At 54.4% G+C, this 22967-nt stretch overlaps 7 protein-coding genes across 7 annotated transcripts; 3 read left to right on the top strand and 4 right to left on the bottom strand.

The window, feature by feature from the left end:
* Positions 1-479: 479 nt before the first annotated feature.
* Positions 480-2000, bottom strand: JN550_012603 (uncharacterized protein; the record flags this gene model as incomplete). The annotated part of the gene is made up of 4 exons (XM_049311096.1): positions 480-1055; positions 1106-1245; positions 1300-1740; positions 1787-2000. The coding sequence occupies 4 exons, from the start codon at positions 1998-2000 to the stop codon at positions 480-482; spliced, it is 1371 nt and encodes a 456-aa protein (XP_049165402.1).
* A 2997-nt stretch (positions 2001-4997) lies between these two features.
* JN550_012602 (uncharacterized protein) lies at positions 4998-6305 on the bottom strand (the record flags this gene model as incomplete). Its single annotated transcript, XM_049311095.1, has 1 exon — positions 4998-6305. One exon carries the CDS (start codon positions 6303-6305, stop codon positions 4998-5000), a length of 1308 nt encoding a protein of 435 aa, XP_049165401.1.
* Positions 6306-7390: 1085 nt separating this feature from the next.
* Positions 7391-12772, bottom strand: JN550_012601 (uncharacterized protein; the record flags this gene model as incomplete). Its single annotated transcript, XM_049311094.1, has 1 exon — positions 7391-12772. One exon carries the CDS (start codon positions 12770-12772, stop codon positions 7391-7393), a length of 5382 nt encoding a protein of 1793 aa, XP_049165400.1.
* Positions 12773-13463: 691 nt separating this feature from the next.
* JN550_012600 (uncharacterized protein) lies at positions 13464-14381 on the top strand (the record flags this gene model as incomplete). The annotated part of the gene is made up of 4 exons (XM_049311093.1): positions 13464-13580; positions 13656-13829; positions 13955-14266; positions 14328-14381. 4 exons carry the CDS (start codon positions 13464-13466, stop codon positions 14379-14381), a joined length of 657 nt encoding a protein of 218 aa, XP_049165399.1.
* A 486-nt stretch (positions 14382-14867) lies between these two features.
* JN550_012599 (uncharacterized protein) lies at positions 14868-15693 on the bottom strand (the record flags this gene model as incomplete). Its single annotated transcript, XM_049311092.1, has 2 exons — positions 14868-15336; positions 15413-15693. The coding sequence occupies 2 exons, from the start codon at positions 15691-15693 to the stop codon at positions 14868-14870; spliced, it is 750 nt and encodes a 249-aa protein (XP_049165398.1).
* An 839-nt stretch (positions 15694-16532) lies between these two features.
* Positions 16533-18400, top strand: JN550_012598 (uncharacterized protein; the record flags this gene model as incomplete). Its single annotated transcript, XM_049311091.1, has 4 exons — positions 16533-16629; positions 16698-16955; positions 17014-17217; positions 17277-18400. 4 exons carry the CDS (start codon positions 16533-16535, stop codon positions 18398-18400), a joined length of 1683 nt encoding a protein of 560 aa, XP_049165397.1.
* Positions 18401-21275: 2875 nt separating this feature from the next.
* Positions 21276-22967, top strand: JN550_012597 (uncharacterized protein; the record flags this gene model as incomplete). The annotated part of the gene is made up of 2 exons (XM_049311090.1): positions 21276-21506; positions 21552-22967. Coding segments are annotated over 2 exons (1647 nt in total), but the record flags the coding sequence as incomplete, so codon positions are not given.

The raw sequence follows: 22967 nt of genomic DNA, 5'->3' as shown, positions 1-22967 counted from the left end.
TTGGCAATCTATGGACATGAACCAGCCCTGACCATCGGCCATAGACGTTGCTATGCAGTATCGACTGATATGAGATGAGTAAATATGTAGGGCTGGACGCGGCTTCCGGCACATCGCGCTTGCTAAGTCGAATCTTTAGGGCAATGAAGATGCGGGAGGATTTGAGACAGCCGCAGGGCAGTTTTTCAATGTCACATATCACTAGCTGGGTTAAGCAGCCCTCCCAATCTGTGGACCAACTGGACGAGACCTTCATAGGGACATGGTTGCTGAGAAAACTGTGGTCAGGAATTACACCGCAACCTCTAAGGATTTCTAGTACAACCCTTGCAAGCTGAGAAGCATAGGGATGCGCGTCGCAGCTATTCTGGCGTGCTATCTACCAGAGCAATCCTCTTGAGATCGCCGGCCTAGTAGAAGTGGTCGTTGTCTTGTTGTCCAGGAACTACGAAGCCCCTGCCATGATGTACGTGGTGCATCTACCATCCCGCAATACCAGCGCCGACCAGCAGCGTATCTTGCACCTGATTCTCATTCAACAGTGTCAGGCTGATTGCCCCAGTCACTCTCTGGCCCACTCTGTAGGTCCCTGTGTATACTGTGAATCCATCTTGGCTGGTAGTTTCTGACGACCACTCCCCTGTCCCCGTCACGAGTTTTGGGCCGAGGGTCAGAGGTTGGGGAACCGGGGCTGTGATACTGACGACCAGTCCTTCGGGAAAAGCTTGACTGTGTCCCTGCGGAACAGCCACCGAGAAACGCACAGTGTCTCCATCCGAGGTTGACAAGCTTGGCACAATGAAAGGGCCATTAGAGATTGGGAATGTATGCCTGTCGAACCCGTCGGCTGAAACGGCGAAAGAGGTAATATTAGTGACGTCTCTTCCCGGTATCGATATTGCGTAGTATCTCGTGACGCCCTGTACCCTCCCGCCTCTAATTCCTGTACTGCCGTAGACCGTGGTACCTTCCTCTCTCTCGGGCATGATTCGTATGGTCTGGCCGCCCAGCTCGATGTTGAGGGGAGGTGGTATGGTGCGAATCGCCCCAAGGACCTAGTACAGATGATGGTCAGCCACATAGTGGTGGTTGCGGAAACACGTACCCTTATTTTGCCAGACAAGATGAGTCTGTCGTTTGAATCGAAGTCCCAGGTGAAGTTGATGGGCTTGAGGGCGATAGGGGTGATGGGGGTTGTCAGCTTCGCGGCCGCTGGTACCGTGTTGATCATGCGGCCCATGACATCTGCACAGACATCTTAAAATCTTTCCCCTCTTTCGTAGAGATCTCTCATTGTACTGTTGCCGTCACTTTCGAAAAGTCTGAGATCGGACCGGGATGATTCGTTGAAACTCGTCACCAAGGGACCGCCCATTTGACCAGTGCCGTCGATGTATTCGTGGACTACAAGGGAGTCGAAAGATCCTCGAGTTGTATCAAAGTTGACCCCTCCGTTCGTGTTGTTAGGTGTAACGGCCGACTCTGGTGAAACCTCAGGGAACCCTCCGTGGTGAACCGAGCCCATCGTGTGTCCACAGGCTGTCAAAGCAATCGAGTCCGCCTGGTCGAATCCAGCTCGTTCGAACTGTGAAAGTGTCTCCTTCAAATCTGTCCCCGGCTCAGGAACTCCGGTGGTTGGGTCGGCATGCGTCGAGTCGATTCGGCCTGGTCGATAAGGAATGTGATTTCCCCCACAAAGGCCGACAGACATCACAGTTCCGAGTGCTACGAGGTCGGCCACTGGGTCATATCAGTAGAGTGATTTGCAAAGTCGGCGTTCACCTACTAGGAACATATTCGTTGACAAAAGGACGCCAAAATGTGAAGCTGTCATTGAAAGCACTCCCTTTGTTTTCCTCCCGAGATGTTTCGAAGCCAATGGAGGCATCAATGCCGCCTGTACCAGACTTGACATCGGCCGTGATGAAGTCATGAAAAGCGACACGCATCCATTGGGCAGCTGTCGTTCGTCCGGAGTTTGTGGACGACTGGCCGACCATAGTAACATAATTGGTGCATGGCGTGATGGCGGAGGAGAAGTTTGATGCATAAGCTCCCCAATTATCTACTAGTATGTGTTCTAGAAGGGAGACCTGTGGGTTGGGATAATAAAACATCGCTTGACCCATTGCTATGAGTGTAAGCAAGTATGCAGCACGAGCATTGCTGCTCATTGTGGAAAGCACCATCGGTTCTCCGATCTTGCGGAACCGTCACAGGCGACAGAGAAGTTACAAGAGACTATGGAGACTTGAATTCGCACAACATACCAGGCACAAAACTTTTGCAAAACATCATCCTTCCTGGACCTTAATAATATTCAGAGCTCTATTCAGTGTTCAGGTGGCGGCTGCGTCGTATCTTCCAGCTCGATTGGGTAAAGCGACCTTTCATCAACGTGGATGGCCTCTACAAGATTGATTTACGAAGGTGCAGTAAAGGTTTCACTGCAGTGTCTATATATGCATGCGACGCAGCTAAATCTCTCCGCTGATTGGTCTGGGGCCAGGGTATCCTCCGGACCCCTGTTCATCGAAGGGCCTGGGCATCTGATGGCTTGTACGCTGAGTAATGGTCATGGAGTATGACCGTGTTTGAGATATGGACCATGCCGGTTTGGCTGTCTAGTGTAATTATACCTTTTCGAGGTGTAGACTGATCACGAATGGGGCACTACTGCAAATCAGCTTTGCACTGCCAATTTCGACTCTCACTGACATGGCTGATATCGTAGTCGCGAATGGTGGCTGCCGGCATCTTTGAAAGATCGATCTAGGTCAGGAGTTGCACCCGGCGCCGAGCTACATGAGAGTCAGCATCCGTTCTATGCAAGATAGGTCCTGGGAAACTCATGGAGATCCGATACCTCCTCCTGGCTGATTCATATCTTCGTAGTACTGATATAGACTAAAACCCTGGGTATCCGAGCCCCAAATTCCTTGCCATGATGAACCTAGGGTCTCACGGATGCGGTTGTCCGGCCCGGAAGGTTTCATAACCTATTCCAAGATTACTTTCAGGTACAGCGCGAGGCAGACACACCCGCACTGGTCTGATAACATGCGGTGCTTCTTTGATAAAAACCTATGGAAACAAAAACACTTCGTCAGGTTGATACCGTGAGCTTTCGAAGAGGAGAGGCTGGTGACTTACAGCAGTTACTGCGCCTCCGGAACAAACTTGATGGGATCGATGGAATGGCCACGTGATATGACTTGATCAATCTCGGGCCAGAGTACTTCACCAGACATCTGGGCCCCGGATCATGGGGTAGATGCATAGCGGCAAGCCATACGCGACCCCTTTTCGACGCAGCCTCCACAGCCGCAAGAGCCTGGTTATTGATCGCACGGACGGAGATACCATCCGGCTCTTGCTTGTGCTACTTGAACCAGTGTGAAGAGTGATCGAATGGAGAACTTCCGTTTACAGCACGTCTCTCAACGACTGCTTGGTTGATGTTGAGGAAGTGACCAGTCAGTAGGATATCGAGCCATATAACTGTCGGATTTGCCAAGAGGGCAACGTGGATCCGCCTGAAGTAGCTAGCAACAGCCAAGGAGTGGCTGGGCTGTGCTGATGTATTATAAAACAGGAAGATTGGACAGGGTGTAGGCTCGCTCGTTGTGCCTTGACTTTTCCACGTTCATCTTTGGATTTCTTGTGCCCATCGGGGGCGGGAATTTGTAGTCGGGCAGGGTATCGACTGTGTACTGATGACCATTGCTGGTGCGTCAGTATTTATAGAAAAGGTTTTAAGGAGGGAAACTTCATCACCTTGAGTAGAGTAGGTAGCAGCACTCTCCTGACTGGCCCAGGTGTGTGACACTAACATCACCATAGGATAGCTTCACGTACTGCCTATGTATGTGTCAGCTGGGCATTGGTCTACTCAAGGAAGGGAGAACTTACTGTGCTTCTCATAGAGTCGAATAACCTTTGAGTCTTGCTCTCTCTCGAGGATCCAGCACATGCGGCAGCCATGTTTGAAAGACGACGTGGCGAACGGGCAGGACTGTCGCCGATGGGGGGTGCATGTAACGATGCCGTAGCGACAAAGTGAGCAATGATGGGAATGTAGGGCTGAGGAATTATAACCAACTGTTGACAAGGTCTGGCATCTCCGATCCTGCCATGCTCCGAGTTCCGGGCCAGGTCGTGTCGGTTGGCAAATGTCGAATAGGTGGCGGTGATTCACAAAGACACGAAGGACCCGTGATTACAATGCCATCTAAGTCACGGCCACCAAGAATCACAGTTATTCATTACTGACTCGCCTACACACAAGGCTCACAGCCATAGAAAGTTCAAGCCGGGGTCAGCACTGTCGGGCTCTGTCGGGCTCTGAATCACCCGGGAGCCCTTAGCGGACTTTGGCCAATGAGCGAACGCACCCAGATGGCTGGATGCGCCACGGACCAACCGAATGACTTAACGACTATACAGCGTTTGGGTTCAGGATACAATTTACGCGCTAGTTCCTGACTAACAGTATAGGCAAGACGCAGCTGATAGCTAGGACTTGACAATCCTAGTCGCAGCGCGAGGCCGACAGACCGCCATTGTACTCAGAAGGTCAACGCGACTCCAGTCCCGATCATCACCAGCGCAAGGGAGAAACAGGCCCACGGCTTCATTTCTCCAAGACATTGTGCCATCCGGCCATAGAGCATACACGCGACACTTCTACCGAATCGAAATCCACCAGATTTCAAAAGATGCCGCACATGGGGATGGTCAAAGTTTTTGGATAGAGACGAATGACCATACACGGGAACGTGGACGAGGGGTGGGATTTTTCTGAAAGACTGATGACATTTTCCGTAGATACATTTTACGAACATCTCTACCGCAACATGAACTATCCTGGAGACCATCCTGGACAGGTAGTGCTAAAAGACAGATAGTTGCGCCCCTTTTCGCTTCACCAAGTTGACACATAACCTCCCACGACTCCGCTGTGTAAGCAAACATAACATACTACAGACGAAGACCTCCTAGCCCTCCCACACATAGTCCTGGTTGACCTCGCCCTCAAAAGCGGGCCGCCTGAGCTCCCTCAGCGCCATGCCGTAGTCGCCGCGGTGGGGGGTGCGCAACAAGGTGTGGATGTGGAAGCGCTTGGGCTCGGTGTTGGTCAGGAAGACGCCCGAGTGGTGGTCGAACTCGACGATGACGACGGGGCTCTGGATGCGGAAGTAGAAGGCGTCGGCGTCGCCGTAGCCGCCGATCCACGAGAAGTACGTCTCGTGGAGCCAGTCCCGGCAGTCCTGCAGCTTGAGCGCGCGCGACCGCGCGGGGAGGTACAGGAGGTACTGCTCCAGCACGCCCAGGACCAGGGCCTGCTGCGCCTCGGAGAGCGACGAGACGACGATGCCCTCGTACGGAACGGTCCGGTTGTCGCGGTAGGCGCCGAGCAGGTGACGCTGATCGTCGTGGTTCCAGCGGCCCTTGGGCATCTTGTCGTCCTTCATGTTCTTGTACGTCTGCGCCTTGTCCTTGTCCTCCTGGCTCAGGCTCTGCATCAGCTGGAGCCCGAGCCGGTCCTCCTCGTACAGGATCCGCGTGCCCTTGTACGGACCCTCGTCAATGATGTTCGGCTCTGCGCCGGTGAACCACGGGCTGACCACGATCTGGGGCCCGTAGAAGAACACCGAGAGACACAGGTGGTGACCGTAGAAGCTGTAGCCCCAGGGCGCGTCTGTGGATGGCAGGCCGAACAGGACAAAGTTGTAGCTGAACTCGTTCATGACCTTGTGTGCATTTACAAGCTCGCCGAGGAAATGATTCACCCGCATAGCACCAAGGGCCTTTTGGTAACCCTCGGCACTGAGACTCGCCTCCAGCACCTTGAGCACCGCGTTCCGCAGATCTTCAGATAGCTCGTCCAAGCGCACGCCCTTGTCCGAGATCAAGAATTCCGGGTTGCTCCATGTCCGCCAGCCTTCGAGGTTGTCGACGTGAAGGAGGGTCTTTTTGCGTTGCTCCGGGCCGAGCTTGGCGATGACGGCGTCGGCTGCGGCGGCGATGGCGGCGATTGGAATGCCCTCGTCCCGTAGCTTGAACAGGCCGTGGCGCACAGTGCCGTCGTTTGTGACGCCCCGGTACGGCTCCTTCAGCAAGCTCATCCAGTGCTGCAAGAGTCCGTACAGCCACGGTGGCCGCTTGTGTACCAGAGCCTCGGCGGCATGGCTGTAGGCATCGCATTCAGCTATGCGTTGGAAGCGTGGGGTGCTGAGGTCTGGAAGATATTGGCGGAAGGTTTCGGCCTGCGCAACCTGTGCCCCTGTATCAAGATTCGCCATGCTTGTATGTGCCCTGTGAGACGCAAGTATGAAAAAGAAACCGTAGGGTCAGAGGAAGTGGGAGACCCGCGGCTGGGAATGTGTCTACCGGTTGAGGTAGGGTATCGAATTATCTCAGAGCGGCTTGGCTGCTTAGACTCAATGAGCTGGAGTATACCCTTTACTCCTAGCGCAAGCTTATTAGTCTCCTGGCGGGAATTCCGGAACGTCCCAAAGTACCCCGCGGTATCGCAGTCGTCCTTCCCCCACAACACGCACATATATGAGGGGCACTCGGGACAATGTCAAGCCTGCACAAACCGTCCTCGGCCGCCGAGCAGTTCCCTTTGGCTTTGGTCGAGAGAGCGAAGGTGCGAAATGCTTGGCTCAGACCGGATCGTATGACGTCCTCTAGTGCGATCGCGGTTCACAGCGAACCGTGGAGAAAGCGTCGCGTACGTACCCTCGTCTCTGCTTCTTGCGAATCGGATGTTGATTTTCAACCGCGACATCTGGGCTGCCGCTGCAAACGGCCCCGCAGTCCCACAGCGATGGTAGTGAGGGGCACTGAGGGTTGCGGAGACAGACTTTGTGGGGAACTGGTCTCGGGCAGGGAAAAGGGGTCTAGCAGAGGCATCCACGGATCCTTGGATGGTGTTGTCTTCTTCGGATTGACTGACCACGGGGAACCAAGCTGCCGATTCGACGAGCCTGACGCACGTCCACAAAGGGAACAGAACGAGTCAGTCAGTGTCGGCAGGCGAGTGGGAAAAGGGATGGGAGATTATGTCAATTGGTGGAGCCAAACGGCCTCTCATGTTCTCATGACCTGTATTCTAGTCCTACACTCCTTTTAGACTGCCATCCAGTCTTTTGCTGCCATTCGCCGATGAACCAATGCAACGCCATGTAGTCCTGATGTCAAGACCTCCTTTTCTCCCATGCCCGTCGGTATTATGTACAGTTCCATTGGAGAAAATAGACCTTTCTGACCACTTCCAATGAAACTCGCTCCTTTAATGCAACAGTGTAGCGACGAGTCATGGCTCCGCTCACCTATAATACAGTCTTTGTGTGTTTGTGTTCGATCCAGGTCAACAGCGGCCCTATCGCTTCCTGTGATCCTTGCCTTTCTTGTGATTCTTCCCCTTCTTCTTGTCCTTGGGCAACTCGAGTACAGTGCCCTCCAGCATCTGAGCCATCGTACCCAGCATGAAGTCGTCGACAGTATGGATTTGCTCTCCCCAAGCGTTGTGTTCGATCTCGACAGCGCCAGCTGACTGCTCGAACAGGCCCAGGTTGGACCTCCCGGGCGCAGCGGAGACATCCCTAGTCAGTGGTGTGCCTTGCCTGGCGCTCGACGTTCCGGAGGCTGATGCAGTCGGCGCATTCTCGTTGAAGTCGGCATCATCGTCCTGGATTTCCTTTTCGGCAACGTGAGCAGCGGCGACATCCTCTCGGTCCTCTGCTTGCTCAAGGACACGACCAACGGCCCGTTCGCCGCCCGTCTCAGCAGTGCCGAGAACGCGGTCCATCGCATCGCCGACCACATCCTCAACCGCGTCTTCGCCAACGCCCTTCATGACATCGTGAACTGACAGCTTGTTGAAGTAATCTGTGGTGAAGCCGCCTTCTTGAATGACAACGTCATCGAGCATCTGCTTCTGACTAGCCTTGCGCAGGATGTTCGCCTCGATTGTATGTTCCGACACGAGACGGTAGATATGCACGTCTCTCGTCTGGCCGATGCGGTGGCATCGATCTTGACACTGCTTGTCCATGGCGGGGTTCCAGTCCTGGTCGTAGAAGATGACGGTGTCTGCTCCCGTCAAATTGATACCAAGTCCACCGGATCTGGTTGAGAGGATGAAACATAGAATGCGAGGGTCATTGTTGAAACGATCGGTCAGAATCTGTCGCTGCTCGACCTTGGTCGCACCATCAAGGCGGAGGTACTTGTGGCCATGAATGTTGAGGAACTGCTCAAGGATATCAAGGACCTTGGTCATCTGTGTAAAGATCAAGGCGCGGTGACCTCCTGTTTGTAGTTTGCGCAGTAGCCGGTCAAGAGCCTGAAGCTTGCCGCAGTCATATTGTAGAAGGCGCTTATCGGGGAACTGAATGCTGAGCCGCATGCGAGCTTCGTGCCAAGGGTCTAGTGGTGCCTCCTTCGGCATAAATGGAGAGTATCTGACAGGTGCCGAGAGCCGTAGATCGGATTCGCTGAACGCAGCAACGCCTTTAGAGCCCAGCACGAACTGATCGATGTCCCTGGTGATGACTGCAGGCGTAATGCAGGCAAACTTGGAGATGGTAGACTTCATCGACTCGGCACGCTGATCAAGGTCTAAAACCATCGATTTCAGAGCGGTCGAATCCTCCTCGAACCAGGCCATGACTCTTGCCGGGACCCGTGGTCGTGGCTTGTGCGGCCGTTCATTCACACCAATGGTCAGAAACTCTCGAAGGCGCTTCCCATATATCGGTTGCTGTTGTCGACGAAGCGCGTTCAAGTAAACCGAATGCTGTAATTCCTCGAAACGGCCCCACCGTGCAGCACTTTCGAGATAAACAAGATTGGACTCGGCTGTGGAAGGGTCCAAGCTGGTTGATGCTGTGTGGGCACGTTCCTTTTGAGTCTCGCGAAGCTTCATGAGTGTGTTGTGGGAAGTCAACTCCATGACACGCCTGCAGTCGGTGGCTGAGAGATCCTCATGCAGGGTAGGTACCAGGTTGAGGAAATCTAAGCTGACAGCACTCATGGGATCGATAGGCAACACTCCCACCGAGGGCGCTATGCCAGCATCTGCGAGGAGCCTATGTCGGAACAGGTGGCTTATGGGCGCATACTCTTCCACAACTGAACTGCGCTGGCGGAAGGATGTCATGATGGGGCGCTCCACGAACAGGTCGGGGTGGTTGCAGACCTTCCGGAGCTGCATCAGACAGTTGATGACGGATATGTAGTTACCAGAGGCGAGTGCTTCTCGAGTATCCGTACGAGCTAGGAACCCATCGTACAACTCGCGCTGGCGGCGAGATAGACGACAGAATTCCACATGCTCGTATTTGGCGGGCATCTGCTTTTCGACGTCCGCCTTGAGACGGCGCAGCAGGTATGGTCGCAGCACCTTGTGGAGCTTTGAGATGATGGCTCGTGCTTCGTCATCCATCTGTTCGCGGCCACTCTCCAAGATCTGAGACTCGGGCTTGTGGAACCAGTCCTGGAACTCAGCCAAGTCCGCAAACCCGCCCACACCGTTCTCTGAAGGCATCAAGAAGAACAGCAATGACCACAACTCGGTAAGGTTGTTCTGCAGAGGCGTTCCAGTTAGGAGTAGCCGAGCGCGGGTATTAAAACCGAGCAGTGTCTGCCATCTTTTCGACTTGAAATTCTTGATGTTGTGCGCTTCGTCGAGGATCATGTAATGCCACTGCCGACGCTTGAAGACCTGGTTGTCTTGGAGAACGATCTGGTAAGATGTAATGCAAACGTTCCACATGTCATCGGTCTTCCATCCCTGACGCTTCCTCTTGCGTTCCTCGATACTGCCGTAGTAGGAGAGCACTTTGAAGCCAGGACACCACTTCTTGAACTCCATCTCCCAGTTGAGCATGACGCTAGTCGGGACGATGACAAGGTGGGGACCCCAGACCTCATGGTGGCAAGCGAGGTGTGCAAGTAGCGAAATGGTCTGGATTGTTTTCCCCAGACCCATCTCATCTGCAAGAATGCCATTGGTGTTGTTCTGGTAGAGACCAGCGAGCCAATCTAGACCGTAATGCTGGTATTCACGCAGCGTGCCTCGCAGAAGAAAGGGTACCTCTGTCTTTGGTCCATGTGTTGAAGGAGATGATGAGCGACTGGCGCCAGACCTGACGACTGATGAAGATGTCTCAACTTCTGATGGCCTCGTGTCCGAGGTCCGAGGGGATTCGCTCTCATCGCGGCTGGCGGACTGGGTGACCCCGTCGGTTGCTGGGCTGGCATTGGTTGCAATCTGAGGAGCCGTGAGCTCGACACTAGGGACAGCCAAGGTCGCATTTTCGGTGTCGGCGTCACCATTGGCCATCGCGACATCGCCATTTCTGGGCTCTTGTAGGTTCTCGACCGCGTCGATAACTTCCATGCCAACTGTCTCCGGTTGCAGAGGCTTGGGTATTGTAGCGACCGCATCGGGCTTGTTGGCTTGATAGGGGTCCGTCGGCGGGTCGACCTGGCCAACATCATGAGGTGTGCCATCTTCGGTTGACGCCTGCGGCAGTCGTTCCTCATGCCCGTTGACCTCGGCTTTGTCCTCTGAAACTTCTGACTGATGGATAGTTTGGCCGTGCTCTTCTTCACCTTGATTTATACCGGTGTGTGTCGAAAGTTGCGGGGTGTGACCATTGGTTAGCGGCGGTGCATCCGCCATCTCAGTATCGTTCACCTCGCTCTTGGCATCCCCCACTACAACATCTTGCTTTATCTTTTTCAACTCACTCTTGCCGAAGAGCATGCCCAGCAAACCGGATGGCTCCTCTTCACCCTCATCCTCGTCCGCGCTCGCGTCTTCGGAACCGTCCTCATCCTCACCGCTGTCCATGTCGTCATCACTCGACCCCAAGTCATCGTCCATGTCAACAGACTCATCACTGGTCTCGTCGTCCTCGGTAGGGCGTACGGATGCTTCGCCGTCGACCTCGGCATCGACAGGTACCACATTGGGGGTAGGCAGGTTGGGGATATTCGCGTACTTCTGTCGCAACTGTTCCTGTGTCAACCCTGCATCGGAGGCAACGGACTTGGCATCCTCTTCGTCGTCGGATGAAGACATGTTGTCTTCGTCATCGTCCTCATGCCCATGGTTATCATCTTCGGACCCAGAATGATGGCTCGTACGTGCATCACCATCGCCGAGCTCGTCAATATCCTCCTCTTCTGATAGATCATCCTCGAGATCTTGGTCATCGTCCTCGTCCTCGTCCTCGTCCTCATCGGACAAGAGGGTCTCGGAGTCGAAACGAGCACGTCGGGCCTGAAGCTGAAGTTCCGATTTGCTCACAGCCTCATTCAGCGCCGTCTTGATTCTTCTCTGCTCGGCGGCTTCCCATTCCTCGAAGCGACGGCGGTTGATCTCGGTTCTGACGTTTTCCCACGTGCCAGTAAAGGCTTTCATCACCGTCTTGTACCTCCCTATCCAGATGACTCTCTCCTCGGCCTCGATCTGCTCGGCGGTCTTGGGTTGTCGGCGGAGCCATTCGTCGCGACAGGCTTCGGCCAACCTCTTGGCCGAGGCTCTATGTCGTTGGTGCTCCTGGTACATCAGCTTCCGGAAGTTGCTCATGGCCTTGACCAGGTGGTCGTAGTGGGCCCATTGCCGCGCGGGTTCGTCGGCAGGATCTGGTACGAGCAGGGCGCACTTCTCGCCACTGAGCATGCCCCCAGGTTGCGACTCTTCCTCGACTCTCAGCAGGATCCTGGCGTCCTTCTCAGCTTGCTCGTCGGTGTATGCAGGGCCATCGTCGAGCAGATCTTGCCAGCCGCCGTCCTTGATGTCAATGTCAGGCGCTCGCTGGATATAGTCTGTGAAGGTCTCGCCGATCTTGGGCCGAGGGACGGTCTGGCCAGGAAGCACATTGACCTGGGCGGGATGGACGAGAGGGATGGTGGAAGGGCGCACGCGCAGTCGGATCCGCGTCGATCGAGGGCTCTCGGGTGTGGCGAGGGCGCGATTCTGAGAGGATTCGTAGCTGTCGCGCAGGTTGCGGGTGCTCCGCTGCCTGGCAGAGGCTCGCGTCGGCGCAGTAGGGGGCGGTGGAGATATCGAGGGTCGCCTGCGGCTGGATGTCTTGGCCGCTGCTTTGGCGCTTGGAGTCGAAATCCTCTTGCCGGCGACAGCTTTGGAGGCAGAGGATTGCGCCTTGGTGGAGGAAGACGAGGTCCTCGGGTAGCCGTTGACCTGGTTGGCCTTGCTCGACGGGGTGCTCTTGGCCTCGTGCAACGCAGCTCGGGTCGGACGCCTGGACCGTGGAGACTGTTCGGACTGCGGGGTGGTGGTCGCGTTGGTGCGTCCCGACCTGCGCTTGCCATCCTCGGTGAAGGTGGTCGGGCGGTCTGCCTCGAACTTCTTCCAGGGCGGCGAGATGGGCTTGGGCTTCCTCAGCTGCGAGCCGTTCGGAGGCGGCGTGGACAGTCGCGGGCGCTTGGCGGGCCGGTCGTCGAGGCTGTCCGGGTCGGCGTCCGAGGCATCCTGGCGGGTGGACGCGTCGTGGAGGAAGGGGTCGTCGATGGGATCATCTTCGTCGGATCTGATGGGGGTCAGATCCGAGTCGCTGTCGGAGGCGAGGCCGGGCTTGGCGAGGCCGGCGGTGTCCAGGGGATCCAGAAGCGGCTTGCCATGGGCGACGAGGGCACCCGGGCTGGACTGGGCCGCGGTGGTGGTCGCGAGGACGGGATCGGGGTTGTCGTGTGCAGGTGCAGCTTCGGCCGACGCGGTGCCCGTCATAGCTGTCCGGGGTGGGGGCAGGCAGTGTTCGGGCGTGATCTCGACGATTCTTGCATTTGAGGAGGCGAAAAGCAGGTCTACGGATGGGGGAGGGCGGGGGGAGTAGACGTGCAAAGTCTGACCATGCTCAGAGCTCTGTGTGGATGGTGGTGATGGAAAAGGCCGTCGAAAAGCGGTTTGCCAGCATAGGAACGTTGGATGCGATGATTCAAAAATTTCGACGCCCGCGAGCCACGCATCCGCCAGTTTGCCAGTTGCCAGCTCAGCCTACTACCGTGCACAGGGGGGGGGGGGGTCGCGTTTCCCTTCAGGCAGCAAATCCCACTGTACCTAGGTACAGCAGTAACTTATTACAGCAGTACAGTGGTACGCCAACCTTGCCTCCCCTGGGGGCGAGGCCCCCGCTAAGCAAAACTGCCTACCTACTCCGTAGGTACCCAGGTACTGCGTCCATGGATATTTTCCCCTATTCCCATTGGGGACGGCCCCCAAAACATCCAATGTCATGCTGCCATGTCGTGTCATAGGTCGCTTCCGCCTGCCACTAGCCCGCCCTTCCCCTTCCCACGCCAACACGCTTTCCGCCCTTGGCTAGGTAGGGGCCTGGGGGCTTGAGGGGGGCGCCAGCTTCACCAGCGCAGCCAGTGCACGTGACTTCGGTGACCTCTTTCCGTGGTTTCGGTGCAGCGGCATGGTCCGAGCTCAGCCACTCACGACCCAGCTTCATGCAAATGACCTCAAGCTATCACCACCTTCGACACCACTAACGCAACATTCGACAGGCATCGAGGCCCCCCAACCCGCCACGGTACGTGCCAATTGGGACCACCGCCGCTCCATCAACACCCCCAGGACGCGAACAAACTGACCCGTCGTCCTCCAGATGCTTCCCCGTCGAATTGCGCAGGCCTCGGCCCTGCGAACATTGCCCTCGCGCCGCATCCTCCCCGTCGTCCAGCGCCGGACCTTCATCCCCAACTCGCTCAACGACAAGGCCGTCTACGAGGAGAGGTACCCCGACCCGCCCAAGCTGACCGAGGCCGAGGATCCCAACCAGGTGGGTTTTGCCCCGTGCCCGTCCCCGTGCCCGTCCCCGTGCCGCTGCCCGGCGCTCCCCCGGGCGCGAGGACCGACATGACGGCCGGAATGGACTCTGATCTGACGTTGCTATTTCTCCAACAGAGCGGTGGCTACATCAACCCGCCCCGCGTCAAGAGGCAGTTCCGCGACCCCCACGCCGACTGGTGGGACAAGCAGGAGCGCCGCAACTACGGCGAGCCCGTCCACGAGGACCACGACGTGCTCGGATTGTTCTCCCCCCACGAGTACACCTGGGTCTCGCCCGCCAAGGGCGCCCTCCAGGTCGGCGCCTTCGTGCTCACCTTCCTGGGCGTCTGCTGGCTCGTCGGCCAGGTCTACCCCGACAAGGTCTCGTATCCTCGCGAGTTTGAGGGCGGACTGGAGCGGGAGCTGGGCGGACCCGGTGCGATGAGGGTGAGTACTGCTCAACCAATCTCTTTTGGTTCTTGCACTCGCATTGCTAACACTGCCACAGGCGAGATCCCCCGAAGATCCCGAGGCTTACCAGGCTGGAGAGGCGGAGGAATAGACTTTGTACATATAATTTAGTCTGCCGCGTCAGGCACGTACAGCAAATGAGAGCCGCCGGCGGGCGGATCACCGGGCACCACGATGCGGCCAAGTCCAAAATTCGGAAAAGATGTCACCTTTTGTGAAGTACCGGGTTGCAAAGACCCGTTGTTCCCTTTGTGCAAATACAAATCCTGTTTCATGATCCCTGTCCTGTTCCCTTCCGTGTCCAGCCTGCGTACATCACGATACTCAGCTACTCATACGACATAACACGGGACGTTGTCCCAGACCAACTGGCCCTAATCGTTTTGTCTGGCATATACAGATTTCTGCCGCAGAGGTACGTGCAATCCTTTCCGGCACATACAAAATCTTTCCACTACGTGCGGATGCTCCTTGGCAATTCCAGCAACTTGTGTCCTTCAAGCACACTTCTAGCGTGTGTATGCCCGTCTTCCAATGAGTCCTTCATGCAGAATCCCTGGGCACGTTCGCCAGAGCTTCATGATCTCCCGTAGCTCTCTTCCAATCGCATGTACTCTTCAAGCAGATCTCTCGTCTGCCAAAGGCTCGGGGTCTCCCAGACGGTTCTTGTAGCTCTCGTTAGGCAGCGTTGAACAGCTTCTAGGAACTTCGCGTCCTCGTCGGCGCGATTGAGGTGAACGTCCCCCAGGTTCTCCGTAGCGACTTCGGTCTCCGCCACAAGCCAGTCACATTTGTCTTTCATGTCCTGAGCAATATCCTCTACGTCTGAAGCCAAGTCGTCCATGCCATCCAACACGTGACCGATCTGCTTCTTGGGAGCGGTGTCGTCGGACTCCTCCGCGGGGTCTCTCCACTGCGTCTCGAAGCCCAGCTCAGGAACAACTGGAGCTTTGTCAATCTCGTGGAGGAAATCGATGTACTGATCCAGTGGATCCAGAAACGATGGCAGCTTGGTGAAGGGCTTCAGGGCAATGGCTGCAAAGACCCTGGTTGCGGGCTCGAATTCGAGCTTCGACAAGCTCGGCGAAGAAGATGCGGCATAGATGGAGGTTGACAGAGTACTGGCCCTTCAACCAAGAGACGCTGTGAAGCAGGAATCGACAAAGATTGTCGAAGCCTCGGTTGGGATCGGTGATTCGCGGCCGGCCCCAGTACGCCATCGCACGGAGCTCATGGATGCGACTGTTGATCGACAATGCATTGACGGAGGTGAGCCCATCACACAGAGCAAATTTCAACTTACGATTTGTTCTGGTAGAACCGGAGATTCGTCCCTTGGGGTAGATGACGCCTCGAAAGTCCAGGAGGAGCCTCAAACTGAGAGCTCTCTGTCGTGCTCGCATTTCGTGCGCAGGCAGTGTGTTAAGGCCTTGGGAAGAGACAGTGGATTGAGTGGCATTGATGAGCTCGGCCGCCTCGGCAGGCTGCTCAGGCTCAGCGGGTCTAGCTGGCGTGTCCTTCGGCTCACTGTAATCCTGGGTCCGATGCAGGCGATGCCTACGAGGCCGAGGGACGAAGCGCCTTCGCTTGGACTTGCTGGCTGACGCGGCCTTGGCCGCAACGCCTCACGCAGTGTCCATCATGTTATCCGTGGCGGCAATGATTGTTGTTTGCTTATCTCGAGGGCGATGGGTACGAATGGCGAGACGATTGAAAATCCCAATCGTTGTCTCTATGCTATGGTACGTGGTGGGAGAAGGATGAGCGAAGGGATGATCAATGATGCAATCTCCGGATGAATCACGTTGTTGACATGATGACGTCTAGCGTTGTCGGGCTGGGAAAGCTCGCTTGGCAAGGTAGAAGTTGCAAGGTGAAGGAATAATGGGCAGGACTCCGAGAGCTCGGCCAGCAGACGTCAGTAGGTACTGGAGGGAGAACGCAAACGGAAAGCCCCAATGGCGTCGACGTTGATCTGCCAACTGTCGAAGCAGTCGGAGCAGGAGCTCCAGGCTGGCTGCTCGTTGATCGACCCGGACCCTGACCATTTCCCAGACCTCTAGACTCTTCCGCCTGGAGCACTTCCAGGTTGGCGAGCTTCGTCTCCAGTTTCTCCTTCATCCAAGACAGCATCGGGCGTCACTTGGTTAAATGCTGCAGTCCGTTGTCTAGTTCTTTCGGGCGGCCTTCTATTCTCTTCAGACAGCCTTCTCTTGTGCACCCTTTTTGCCCACTGATCGAGATGAGATACGAAGACTGGGACGTGCTCCTTTTCCCAAGGGACTCAAAGGTCCCAATGAAGGAGTTCAAGACGCAATGCCACGTGGTTCATGACAATGGTAGGTTGTCTGCCTACCTCGTCTGGCTATCTTCCTTGATGCATCTGTCTGATAACTGTCCCGGCCAGAGTTCTCCCTCTCCCACGGATCCTACGGCCTGCCAACCATGACTTGCTTCATGCCAGGCCTGCCCACGGGTACCTCTTTCAACATCTCGCTCCACTGCTGGAATATTCCCGAGATCAGCCAATTCACCAGGAACGCTTTCAGCCAGCATCATGATTTGGTCAAGTTCGAAGCTCGAGTCTTTATCGACAGCCGAATGGTTGCCTCTGCCTCGTTCAAGAGGACTGGCCCATGGCCGCAGTTGCTCAACCATAGCTTTGGTATGGACATGCCGCCTCCGACGCTTACCCTTGGAAGTATTCAGCTAACCGACTGCAGAGTTCACCAAAGGCGGCGAGCTCCAACAGTTGAAGTTTCCTTCGTTCCGTAGCGAACTGCTTCGCCAAAGCTATTGGAGCCCTGCCGACGAACTCGGCCGTATCAAGATCGTCATCAGTGAAGGCTTCCCCCGCGACTCCCTCACCGTCCCGATGGAACGAGTCAAGAACGTTGTTGCCTTCTCCTTCCAACATGCGCCTCTTGGTAGTGTTCCTCGTATCCCGCAAAGGTGTCATGAGTATCCCGCTAACATCGCCATGCAGACATTCTCGAGAGTTCTGCCATCGCATGGCCAAACACAGCCATGTGGCGTCGCGGCCCCTTCAACCCAACGATGCCAGTTCCCACCGAGCATCCCAGCGACGGCGCCGACTCCCACATACACTCGCCCCGCCGTCGCTCAGGTCCAGACAGTATCTCATCAGGGTACAACACACAGGGTCTGACCGGAGCCAACATTATCGGCGCGATGCCCAACACCCAGGCCTTCCTTCAACAGAGCACTATGACGAGCACCCATGCCCCGTCAATCAGCAGTTACATGGATCCCTTCAATACTTCCAATTCCGATGCCACTTCGCAATTCGACTGGGCAAGTGGTTTTGGTGCCGTTGGTCATGTTCCCACCGCCACACTTCATGCATCCAAGGCCAGCAAAGGAGCCCGGGGGGCTGGCAAGAGGTCAAACTCTAACGTCGACATGCTTGACTTGGGCCAAGGCTTCTTCCAGGGCAGCCAGGCTCATGAGGACCGCGACTTGAACTCCATAGCTATGCAAGTACCGGCCAATACCCCAACCACCTTGCAGGGCCAAGATTTTGTAGAGCAGCTTCTGGCAGAGTCTGATGACACAGCTGGCTTCCCTGCCGATCTTGCCACAACTCTAACAAACTCTCTGTTGAATCAGCCAATGCCAATCTCCGCCCCGACAGCTTCCATTCCGCTTCCTTCTTCTGCGGTGAAGTCCCGAAAGGAGAATTTATTTGGCGACGCAACCAGTGATAACACGCCAATTCTTGGCTTGGACCATCTGGATATGCGTAGAGTCTCGCAGTCAGTGCTACCTTTACAGCCTCGGAGCGGTGAAGTGAGCTCAACCAACTCGCCGCCCAGCTCCCGAACATTCTCGGGGGTCTTCTCCAACGGATCTGGCTCCGCTGGTGGCGATTTTGGGGTCAATCTCACCAATGTCAACACTGTCCCATCTTTTACACACCATGGTACTGATGCGGACACACCCGGTGCGACTGCTAGCAGTAATGACAAGAGTGTGAAACGCAGTCGGAACGCGACACCTCCGAGCACACGTGCCATTGATGAGGAAGATGAACCGAGAAGGTCCACTCCTCGTGTTCGCATTGGCTTTGGCGAAGGAATGGCTGGTTGACACAATGATATGCTTATGTCATCCTCGCAATCATCTTTTGGAAGCCGGCGCTCAGTCGATGCCACTGCTAGCTACAATGGCAGCAGAACATCACATCTAACAAATATTCCTACTCAGTTTGGTCATTGGACTCGATGTTATATTCTCTTCGATTGGGTGGAATACGCAAGTTACGCCAAGGAGATGTCTATTGTCTTTCGGGTTCCTCTGGTTTGGTGTTAATGGGAGCAGTTTTGATGATAATGGTGAAGCAGATGGCCGAACCGCTCGTGATAGAGCATGGAATATGAGAGTACCAGGGTAAATACTTGAATCAAAAGTCGGTTGCTCTACTCGACGGAATGTAAGTAGCGCACTCAGTGTCAAAATGCAACACTGGCGCCCATCACCGCTATCAATCGTGGTTATTTCCCAAGGCCTGCCGCTCCGAATTTCGCGAAGCACGCCGAGACGTCATTGGGCTCATAGATGTTAAGTTCAAAGGTAGAAGATGACAGCCATCTTCAAGTTTATTATCGTGTTGCGTTCCCCTCCCTGTGCCATTCCAAATTGACTTGGGTAAATTCGGCTAGGTGGCTAAGAATTTCGATTGAGAGCGTGCTGAGAAACTTTTCATATGGGCTATGTTATGCAGGTGAAAATAGAATATGGTAATGGGCAGTCAGTATGGTAGCTCAAAGTGAAGCATGCCCGATATATTGCCTCATCGAAGAAGGTCTCAGGCAGAAAGCTGATTAAGGTGGTGGGTGGACTGTTGAGGCGCAGGTGTGAACCTTGGTATTGTCTAGTGATTGTTCAAGGAATGATCTGAACTGGCAATATGAATAGCAATAAAGCAGCAAGGATTCAACAAACAGACAGTCCACCGTTGCGGCCGTGTTGGTGTAGTGGTAGAGTTAAAGGTTAGCGAGCTCCGTTACCTTCGAGTGTTATGTGGCCCTTCTCAGCCAGTAATGCCTCCTCATTCACGCTGCTCACCTTCGCAAACCCTGTAAGGGTTCGAATACCAGGAAGAATACGTCCTAAAGCACGCTTTAATTTTTCCCTCTCTCCTTTTTCCTTCTTCCTGCTTCACTCTTTTCCCTTCATTGACTTGTCGGTATCTTTCAGCCCACCTCTTCACGTACTACATACTTTACTTTGATTTCGATACTAGCTGGCTAAGTTTCTAAGTTTTTACATCTGGTAAGCCAGAAATGCTGACATATGCTAGTTAGGTGGTGGTACTTCCGTAGATACCCAATTCCGCGAGGCCAAATGTGCAGATATCAATCCTCAGGAGGCCTGCAGCAAACGAAGCAAATGGATCCAGTTTACCTAATTGAAGGCGAGGGTCTGCAATCTTGGTATCCCGAGACTTCTCAGGTGGGCTGCTGACCGTGTCTTGGGAACGTCGTGTTTTGATAGGTCCACCCATTTCTTCACCCATTTAGAGCAACAGGACTATTTGCCCGTTCATACGCCTGCAGGCAAACACCCCATCAACGTAACCTTGACTGCAGCTACACTCGGCCACAGCTCAGCAAAGGTTTCTGGATAAAACACCCTAACTTCCCATCCCCTCACCTACTATTTTTCTTGACAGTACCATTAAGGACCTTACGGGTTCGGATGAGCTGCCCCCGCAGCAACTTCAGGTCTGGTTCAACTCACTGAAACCTTTGCGAGTCAACATTGTCGGAGACTTTCCTGGCAAGGACCTGTTCGCCATCTGCGGTGAGAGCTTAGTTGCTCACTGCATCCTGGCTGCCAAGGTAGACTTCGATAGCGGATTCCAGCTGCTACACGCCGTTCATGCCGCGGAGCTGTTTTTGAGTCGTCTTCAAGAACTCGGGTGCAATTTCCATGTTCTGTGGTTCGATGAACACCAGCGTCTGTCAATCCCTTGCGAAGCGGACAGCCAGAACGACTATTGATATAGCCTGACCCGTTCGGTCCTCATCCTGCACTTTGAGCAGATTTGTCGTATCGAGTCTTCCAGATTCAGTTTCCGATTCCCCTTATTGGACAGCACTGTCTTCCATGAGTATCTGGCTCAGAGCTATGTCTGCTTTGTCATGTGCTCTCATGGTGGTGCCAATGAGTTGCAATGCAGTCCTCAAGCATGCGACTATGTTGGTGTTGGATACAGAATGGCTAGCTGGGGTTATTATTGTATTGCATTCATTCACGAAATCGAATTTCGAAGTTCAAAGGCATACGTATCCATCGCTACTCCCATAATTGCTCATAGGAAAGGCAGCTCTCATCAACGCTCAACACACCATACACACTCGTCAAACGACACGTCGGCCCTTCTTGAAGACGATATATGTTGATTATATAAGACCGATAAGAACTTAGATCCCACACCGCAACGCATTGTGACCGCCATTGCCCTCTCCCGCCTCGTAAACAGCACGAAGAGGAGTCGCACACACCGACTAGCTGCCGCCATGACTAGACACGCGGTCCTGCTAGACTGCCTAGAGCCTTCAGGAGCGATTATGTCTTGACTACCACAGAAGACAAGTTTCTAAACTCTCAACTATTGGGGAAGGAATCTTCGGCGAGTGGTTTAATCAAGACCGTATTGAGTAGCAAAGATGGGATACAATGGATCTGCTAGATGGCCGCCTTTTCTGCATCGTGGCACAGAAGTCCGGAGAACAGGGATGGAACCTTCCTATCAAACTCGAAGAAGAGTCTACGCTTCTTTGCAGCCTCGTTCTACGCGATGAAGAGAGTTCTTCAGGCAAGCAGTGACAACATTTAAAAGTGACCCGTTGGGAAGACAGCTGAAGGCCGTTGACAAGGCTAAGCTAAGAGAATCCGATTTCAGCTTCATTCTTGACTTACGTTCTAGAGGCGCCCTCCCCGCAATAATTTTTCAATTATGACCGGTCAGGTTGCAAACAGATCCATCAGGAGATCCTTGGGCATCTTGAAGAGGGCGACAACCGAAGGACACATGCCTGGGCTCGCAAGATGGCGAACTGTGAGGTCTGGAAGAATTCTATGGTTCAATGAACGAGACGAAGAGAAGACGTCGAAAAAGAAGGAAAAGAGGTCTGATGGCGATATCTTAAGCAAGCAGGAATCTATGAGAGATTCGGCCAGTCGTGAAGTAAGCTTCTAGGAGACCTTCGACCTAATTGCGCCACTTCCAGAGTACATCTTCGCCAACACGAGTAAGCTGTCCGTCGAAGCGCTTGAGGACCAGCTGTTTAGGTCGCGCCAGCTGCCTATCCCTCCTCATTTCTTTTCTGGGCTCAGACGTGGAGTGAGTGTGCATCATGCCGGAATGAACAGACAGTATTGGCAAGTTGTTGAGATGCTATACAGGAAGGGATTCTTGACAGTCGTCATTGCTACCGGTACCATCTCCCTAGGCCTAAACATGTCGTGCAAGACAGTCGTATTCACTGGTGACTCGATTTTCCTGTCGGCGCTCAACTACAGGCAGGCCTCTAGGCGTGCGGGTCGTCGCGACTTCGATCTCCAGGAAAATGTGGTATTCCACAATATACCAGCCCAACGAGCAGCGGAAATCATATCTGCCAAGCTGCTTGATCTTCGTGGGCAGTTCCCCATCTCGACTACTCTCATTCTTCGCCTCTTCACCTTGCTCCGTGGAACCGAAAACTCAGACTACGCGACCAATGCAGTCAAGTCTCTTCTGACACAAGCCCAACTGTTTCTAGGAGGCCCTCACGCACAGATGACAATCAACCCCCACCTACGGTTCTTGATCGATTCTCTTCGTCAGAATGAGCTACTGTCAAGTGAGGGTGCACCGTTGAACTTCGCTGGTCTGGTTGGCCATCTGTACTTCACGGAGGATGCCGCCTTCGCCTTCCACGCGCTACTGAAAGCTGGATATTTCCATGAGCTCTGTGCTGAGATTTGGTCGCGGAGATCAGCGGTCCTGCTCGAACTGATGCTTGTTCTATCACATCTTTTCTGTCGCATTCCATGCCTGAAGCCCAGGAATGACGTCAAGTGCTCGCCGTCAATTGTTATCCTCCCTAATCTCTCAAAGAAAGCATATCATTTCCTGAAGACACATAACCGCGATACTCTGGAGACTTTCCGGGCTTATGTCGCGACATATGCTCATCAATATCTACAAGATAGTCTTGATACACAGCTCCCGTTTTCAAAGCGTACAGTGAAGCCTTGCATTCAGTGCCCCGATGTAGCTGACCTTCTGCCGTCGCTTCAAGCAACTGCAGTAAAGTCTCCATTCAGTGCACTTTTTGGGTTTACCGACAACTTCCAAAGCATCGGAGAGCTGTGCAACAGTGTTCGAAGTGGTGTCTTCCTTGAAGATCCTGCCATACCGTATATTCGCATTGTGCCAGATGAAACAGGTGGAGTCCCTTGGAATGCCTATCTATACGACTTTTACAAGCACGGAGACCTGACCGCATTGGTCCGGGACAACGGAATCAAGAGGGGTGATGTCTGGTTCCGTCTAAAGGACTTTTTCGTCATCCTAGCTACTATCACGACGAGCTTGGGGAATTTCCTGGATCCAAAGGCGAAGGTGGATAGTGTAGTCATGGCCGACATCCAGGACGCTAGT

Source organism: Neoarthrinium moseri (genome assembly GCF_022829205.1).
Source record: "Neoarthrinium moseri strain CBS 164.80 chromosome Unknown scaffold90_Wmoseri_CBS_16480, whole genome shotgun sequence".
Lineage (NCBI taxonomy): Eukaryota > Fungi > Ascomycota > Sordariomycetes > Amphisphaeriales > Apiosporaceae > Neoarthrinium > Neoarthrinium moseri.
This window is presented reverse-complemented; position numbering and strand designations above follow the sequence as displayed.